The 8,497-nt window shown below is 33.3% G+C and overlaps 1 protein-coding gene and 1 non-coding gene across 2 annotated transcripts in view; one reads left to right on the top strand and one right to left on the bottom strand.

The window, feature by feature from the left end:
- Positions 1–239, bottom strand: part of LOC117108816 (RING finger protein 145-like) — a 45,687-nt gene extending 45,448 nt beyond the window's left edge. The window contains exon 1 of the mRNA XM_033250962.1: positions 147–239. Within this exon, the coding sequence (XP_033106853.1) occupies positions 147–239 (93 nt within the window). The remainder of the gene's footprint in view (positions 1–146) is intronic.
- Positions 240–5,612: 5,373 nt separating this feature from the next.
- On the top strand, positions 5,613–5,684 carry Trnat-agu. Its single transcript has one exon. It is a non-coding gene; the product is annotated as a tRNA-Thr (tRNA).
- Positions 5,685–8,497: the final 2,813 nt, after the last annotated feature.

The following is an 8,497-nucleotide window of genomic DNA, read 5'->3' as shown; positions in this document are numbered from 1 at the left end:
ATGTAACATGTCGTCACGCAAATGGAACTTTGCAGATTCTTTGCCGAAAATTTTCGCGTGGAAGACTTCGTGGAGAACGACTCCGATCGCATCGCGTACAGGGCCACCGAAAGGTACCTGAAGCTGTCTCTTATACACATCTTCACCTTTCCTTCCGACACAGTCAGCTTCGAAACCGCCCCGGTGCCCAAGAATTCGACATCGTCGACTGCCAGGTCGGGCGTGAAAGCACACAGCATCGCCAGAAATGTCGCCGACGCGATCGCAACGAAGGACAGAGGAAAGTATAGCGACACCATCTGAGTACGTATGTGCGATTTTTTTCCTATATAAATACCGTTAATGAGAACCGATAATTAATCACTCCAACGATGTCGATCGAACTGGCAACACGTAACCGTACTATGGATTTGGACAAAGACGGTGCAATCGTCAAACCTCTCGACAAGTTGTCGCTGGAATACTTGCCGACGGAATACCTGGATTGGGTGATGCACACTTGCGAAATGTGGCCGGAATCGAGAACCATCGAGTACACTGACGAGGAGGCGATGGACCCTTCGAATTTCCCAGGATCGGACAAGTTGGAATGCGGGGTCGGTTCTGTCACCAGCTTCGACGCGTTCATGGAGAAGTTCAGACGGACGCCGGTTTTCGCCAAGGTCGTCTATTTCGTGCTCGAGTCGGTGACGAACGTGCACCAACGGACGAGCGACAACGGAGCACCGTCCTCAAATGCGTCGAGGCGTGGGACCGAAGACAGGCGACCGACATACTCAAGGTGAAATCCGTCCGTCTGTCCGCCGTCGAGGGAGACGAATCGCGTTTGAAATGTTCGGTCGAGTTCTTGGATAAGCACGGCAACAAGACGTAGACCATCAGCATGGGTTCGATGGGCCTCATCTACGAACCAAACCTCGGCGAGCTGGGCAACTACGTGACGTCCGAGGAGAAGCAGAAGAGGATGCAGACCACCGGCTGCAACCAAATGTTCGAAGAACGGGTCGGTACGACGGACGTGATTCTTTCACAAGACTAATGAAAGTAATAGACCCCTATAAAACTTCCCCTAAGCCCAAACTCATCAACAAAATATTGGCCACACTAATATCCCTGCAGAGTTCATATAGCTAGAACCATAAACAAAATTCATCTGATGGATAGACAAAATGAGATCAACAATAATTAAATTAAAGTTAAATCATAAGCCGTAACATTTATAGGACTTAAGCAAAAAATGAAAAACGATGTTTTTCTGAGAAGTAAATACACATTTAATAAAGTGAAGGATTGACATGAGGGGCCGCAATGAGACCATCATATTACATATTGACCTAATAAATTGTCTAAAACATTTCAATAAAACACATTTTAATGATAATGTGAGTCCTAATAATAAGATTATTATAACAAAGCTATTTGTAATTTCATTGGGTATCTTATTAATATGTGGACAGACGTGTGTTTTTAGGACTCACTAGCTACTTTATCATTGACTTGAGGTTATTTATCTAGATAGTTCAAGTGCAGTCTGTCAGAGATACGGTAGTCCTAATTTAGTGAAAAACGCATTACGTAAACCAGAGTTAAAACATATGTATGTAATCTGCAATAATAAACAAATAATAATAAAATAATAAATAAATAATTATATAAAAATAATAGATTATACAAGTCCGGAGAGTTTGAGGATTTTAAATATTTTTCTATTTATTGTTTCACAAATTTTTGTGTTACATTTTTTTAAATAATTTAATAAAAGAAAACAAACATAACACTTATTGTTTAAATCCCTAATTTAAAAATGATTTTTTTTTCATGTATAAACTTTTTTTTAAACTATTTTTATATGTATTTTATTCATTGAACATTTTTTGATATATTATACCATGACCAAATGAATATCCCTTTGGATAATAAAGTATTTTAGAATTGAATTTGAATTTAAATGAATTTGCAAAATGTGAAGTACTTTAAAACAAAGTACTGTATAAATACTGGATATTGAGGATGAAATTGGCGTGATCAGTATTTAATTTGCAGGATTAAACTGAGAAGTAATCTAACTCATATTTGTATAGAAAATTGCTGGTAGAGAGGTAGGCCTGGGTGCGCAAAACCATCATAAGGCCAAGGTTAATGCATAATAATATATATACCATCTATGTTGAATTATTGGAGAAAAAAACCTTAAAAAACAATACTAATTTAAATTAGGCCAAAATAATAAAAAAAAATACTTGTTTAGCATCACCTCCTTAAAATTAAATACTTATGTTGGGAGGTGATTTTTTTTTTTCAATTAATATATAGTATCAATAATCCTTGTTAGATCAGATGCTACCTTAGCAGTGTCATGCCTATGCACAACGTACATACCCACTCAGTAGCGGATCCAGAAATTTGAAATAGAGGGGTCCCAGGGAGGGACCAATCCACAGGTTGTGGGTCTGTATATCTCAGCCCCACCACGGTTTTGGCTGAGGCGAGAACATTTATGATTATTGCACCTCTAGATGATTGGAAATGGCACTCTCAGCACTCTCAAAATATATTTAAATATATTTTATTATTATTATTATTATTATTAATAGTTTTATTATTACTAATATTATTATTAATATTATTATTATCAATATTGTATCCTTGTATCCTTTTGTATAATTTTCCTTTTTTCCCTATTTTTTTTTGTAATTTTTAAAACTTTAGGTGGAGACAAGGCCAGCTGGGCTCGCTCTTAAATCCACCACTGTTCCAAAAAATAAAATAAAAATTAGTTTTAATCAAAAAACACACGTGTTTTTCAACCATAATTAATGAATAGAGTAATCTATGAACAAAATAAATGAAAATGAATGAATAAAAATATGAATGAATAAATGAATGATTAATAATGAATGAATAAATAAAATCGAATGAATAAATGAAAATGAATAAATGAAAATGAATAAATGAAAATAAATGAATGGATGAATGAATGATTAAATGAATGAAAGAATGAATGCATGAATAAATGAATAGATGAATGAATTAGTGATTGATTAAGTGAATGAATAAATGAATGAATGAAATAATGAATGAATGAGTGAAAAAATGAGTTAGTGTAAATGAGTGAGTAAATGGATGGACAAATGGATGGAATATTATTATTATTATTATTATTATTATTATTATTAATATTATTATTATTATTATTATTATTATTAATACTTTATTATTATTAATATTATTATTATTATTATCATACACTGTACATAAAGTTAAGAAAACAAATCAATTTTCCGACATCAGTGGAACTCTTTGTGTCAATGGGCGTAGGTACACCCCAATGGGTGTCACTCGGTCGGCGTAATAATTTCAATATATTGCATATCCTCGTGTGGATATACAATCGGACCCCTTTTCTCGTTGCGGATTAAAATAACCTCGCTCCGTGCACCGCTAACTCCTTCAAATTGATCATGTGTTACTTTATTGCATACAGTGTATGATGAAGAGTGGGCGGGTCCATAGTTAATTCTTAGCCCAGTAGAAACAAAATGAGTTTAATACAAGCTTGGTTTATACAGTAGTTTAGGTGATTTAATGCCAGTTAACACTCCATAATACAGATTGATTTTACAGTGGCCTTATTTATTGTTTTATAGTAAAAATACTATACAGTAGGCCCTATATTATTATTATTATTATTATTATTATTGTATCCCTTTTTTCTTTTATAATTTTCTTTTTTCTCCATTTTTTTTATTTTGAAAACTTTAAGTGGGGACCAGGCCAGATGGGCTCGCCCTTAAATCCACCACTGTTCCAAACAATTATTATTTTTATTTTTAATGAAAAAACACATGTGTGTTTTATAACCATAATTAATGCATAGAGTAATCTATGAATAAAATAAATAAAAATGAATGAATGAAAATATGAATGAATACAAATTAATGATTGAAAATGAATGAATAAATAAAATCGAATGAATAAATGAAAATGAATGAAATAATGAATGAATAATTGCATTAATAAATAAATAGATGAATGTTTAGTGTAAGTGTACGATGAGATGATAAAAATACACCACACTAATTTATATGTAAAACTGTACAATTTATTCCAAGTGAAAAGCGTATTTACAAAAACACTTGAGAAACAAGTTGATGATATATACAAATTGATAGAAAGCAAAAGTAATGTGTACTCAGAGAGGACAAACTGAGGAATCACCTTTCATACCATCTGACCAATAAGGATTAGTAATTGCCTGTCCTTGTCTAGTACCTGGGAAACTCATCAACATTCCCAAATGATGTGTGGTCACTTGAATTAAGGCAAATGACCTTAAGGTAAATGACCTTCCTAAGCTTGGTGTATAACCCATGAAGTTGAGATATTAGTTAAAAATGCAAGGTATTATTTACACACAGATCCTATATACATATTTACAGATGGTAGTACTGCTACAAATGAATATGTAATTGAGTAAGTGGGTGAATAAATGAATGAATGAAATAATGAATGAGTGAGAGTAAATGAGTGAAAGAATGAGTGAGTAAATGGATGGACGAATGGATGGAATATTATTATTATTATTACTATTATTATTATTATTATTATTGTATCTTTTTATCCTTGTATAATTTTCCTTTTTTCTCCATTTTTTTTTTATTTTGAAAACTTTAGGTGGGGACCAGGCCAGCTGGGCCCCGTTTAAATCCGCCACTGTTCCAAAAAAAAAACCCATTATTTTTAGTTCCAATCAGAAAATACATATGTGTTTTATAACCATAATTAATAAAATGAATGAAAATAAATGAATGAAAATATGAATGAATGAATGAATAAAAATGAATGATTGAAAATGAATGAATGAATAAATAAATAAAATCAAATGAATAAATGTAAATGAATTAATGAATGAATGAATGAATGAATGAATAAATGAATGAATGAATAAATGAATGAATGAATGAATGAATTAATTAATAAATTAATGAGAGTAAATAAATGAATGAATGATTGCATGAATAAATGAATGGATGAATGAATAACTGATTCAGTGAGTGGGTGAATGAATGAATGAATGAATGAATAAATGAATGAATGAATGATTGAATGAATGAATGAATGAATGAATGAATAGGTGATTGAGTGAGTGGATGAATGAATGAATAAATGAATGAATGATTAAATGAATGAATGAATGTATGAATAAATGAATAGATGAATGAATTAGTGATTGAATGAGTGGGTGAATAAATGAATGAATGAAATAATGAATAAATGAGTGAAAAAATGAGTGACTGTAAATGAGTGAGAGAATGAGTGAGTAAATGGATGGACTAATGGATGGATTATTATTATTATTATTATTATTATTATTATTATTATTATTATTATTATTATTATTACAACTTGCGATTTTTGTTTTCAAATGTACTGAGTATTCGGTACATTTCCACGTCAGGTACAGCAAAAATTACACCTATACATGTTTCTCCAGACGCAAATCCAGTTATTGTCTATTATTCCATCACGACAATAACAATTACTATCAACAATGCAGTACCGGTACCCGCTGATTACTTTGACTCGAATTCAACCCTGGCCATCAGGCGCAAGCTCGGTGGTCTAGAGGTATGATGCCAGGCTAGTGATCTGGAGATCGTGGGTTCGAGTCCCACCCGAGAACAACTTGCGATTTTTAGAGGAAGACATGATATACATACCTGTATACGTACATTTTGAATCCAAAAAACCTTGTAAATGCGTGTGTTTACAGTCATAATTTGGATGAATTCCAAAATGGCGTATTTAGAAATTGGTTTAAAAATCTACGCTGGTTCCCGGCGTTTGAGGCTTCCAGTATAGTAATTAAACTGTTGTAATCTGGTTGTATATATAATATACAGGACGGCATAAGCCCGATTAGGATTATTTAACCCTCGCATTGCATTTTACAAGGACAGAATAATGGGGTGGCTTATTAGTATGTATATCTTTGATATGTTTGCTGTTAATGGCCTCAGACAGGGGTGTAACTTAGTGATTAGCATAAAGGTTTATCAGAAAATACTGTAACTTTATTACAAACACATAAAAGACAAACGTGTCGACATGATCATCATTAATTTACAAAATTACAATGTTTAATTGCATTGTGCAATACAAGGAAAATTGCATAATGTTAAGTACAGTTTGTTTCCAACGGTTGCATCTTTGTTATTTCACGAAGACTATGATCGATCTTTTACGATGATTACATACTTTGTGTCTGTGTCTTTACATGAGAAGGTTCTTTTAATTTTGGCTCATTTACAAAATACTGTTTAGTGCAAAGAATTACGTGATTAAATTCATTATTGTACTAAAACTAATTGAAAAGAGTCAAAATAGATTGCTACACCTAGAAAATATCTTGTGCAACACATAAATCTTTATTAGAATACAGGCTGTCTATATCATAATAAACCAAAATTTAAGGAACATTTGCTTCTATAACACACATTTAAAATTATAATGATCTAGAATTTAAAAACACGAAAATAAAGAAATTGAAAACACCAAGCTTGATTCTCTTAATTTTAAAATACTTTTAATCGAAGTTTCTTTTAATTGAAGATTTTAATTCACTGTGTCCAACGCATCGATGACTGAAAATTGGTCGCGACAATTGAATCATATGTGTATCAGTAATCAATTTATAAAACGACAGAATCACTACACATGCATCGCAACTGAAAGTCTAGAGCATCTTTGTAACCCAGAGCAATGTGTTACCAAAGACTATTGGCTGCAGCAAGTTATGGAAATGAAATGTATTATGCAAAATGTATTGTAATGTAATTAACTAATGTCACACAAAATCATCTTCACTGAGTGAGTTAATATCATGATCATCATCATCATCTCTAACTAAGTTTACATCATCATCCCTGTGTGATTTTACATCATCATCCCTAAGCCAGTTTACATAATCCCTGAGTGAATTTACATCATCTTCCTTGAGTGAGTTTAAATCATCATCGCTAAGTGAATTTACACTATGTTCCCTGAATGAGTTTACATCATTATCGCTGAGTGAATGTACACCATCTTCCCTGAGTGAGTTTACATCATCACATGAAGCTGTGTTAGCTTCATTTACGTTGCCTTCATCTACGTTGCCCTCATCTTGACAAATGTCATCACACAAATATGTTTGAGCACTGCTTCGTATAATATACATAACTTGGTTTCTATCATTTTTAAGTGAAACAAAATGTATATATCCCCATCGTCTGTAATTGATATGTGACAGCGGAAAACTGGCAACCATCACCAAGAGAGTTAGTTTGCACAGAGAGACCATGGTCAGTTTTATAATCGGTCTTTGTTTAATTTTATTTTTCCGAAATGAAACCCTTTCCCTGTTTTTCTGATGTGCCAACGTGATCCCAGTACTATTAAAAACTGAAAACCAATTGTCAATGTCATTTTTCTGCGTGGGGTAGGTAAATGTTACATTGTACTTATAATTTTTCCGAATTCCTCTCAATATTTTATCCAGGTAATACAGTTAGCTTACTGCACATTAGAGGTGATTTTGATGAGAACCGTATTAACAATTTTACTGCCAGATAAAGGTTTTTACAATTTGACCACAACTTTCAGCGAACCCAAATCATTTAATTATTAGAACTTTTATGTTGTATATTTAAGATGCGGTGATATCGAACAAAATCCGGGTCCAGTAAAACGTATTCCAAGAGCTCCATGCATTAGCTGTAAGAAAGGTGTTATTTCCACAAGCAGGGCTATAAATTGTGACGGATGTGAAAAATGGACACGCATCAGATGCACATAGTTATGATTTTTATGTTCAATCTGGGACTGAATTTCCATAGTTTTGCCAAAATTGTTGTTGGAAACAGCTTCCTTTTCCATAGGAAGATGACGTTGTCGCCCCTGATATCCATACGGAGTGTGACCAATCGATTGAGGATTTAAATTTTACTCAAGATGTCCCTTTCAGTTGCTTTAAAAAGGGTCTTCACTTCTTGCACCTAAATGCCCGTTTACTTTCAACAAAAATAAATGAAATTAGAGAAATTTTCCCCAGAAGTTTCTATCTCAGACACTTGGTTAGATGACTAAATAACAGACGCAACAATTTAAATCGAGGGATACACGTCGGTAATCCGCAATGACCGTGATAGACAAGGAGGCAGATTATGCACATATATCAAATAAGACCCTGCATTTACTACAAAGGACGACCTTAAGTGCATTGATCCTGAATCTACCTGGATTGAGCTGAACATTCGTCAGTCCAAGCCAATTTTAGTTGGCACATATTATCAGAGCAGAGCAGAAACAGCAGAGAGAAACATCATCTAGTACAATCCTCCATTCAGCAAGAACATTGCCACCAACATCGGCAAATCATTCCTGAACCTTATTCATAAGCACTTTCCCCCTACAAACCCACTACACAAATTATTCAACAAAAACAACGTAAAAGTTA

This window comes from Anneissia japonica, unplaced genomic scaffold, assembly GCF_011630105.1.
Source record: "Anneissia japonica isolate Jap-2015-1 unplaced genomic scaffold, ASM1163010v1 scaffold1782_len167522_cov105, whole genome shotgun sequence".
In the NCBI taxonomy this organism is placed as follows: Eukaryota; Metazoa; Echinodermata; class Crinoidea; order Comatulida; family Comatulidae; genus Anneissia; species Anneissia japonica.
Note: the sequence above shows the minus strand (reverse complement) of the source record. Positions and strands in the feature narration are given on the sequence as shown.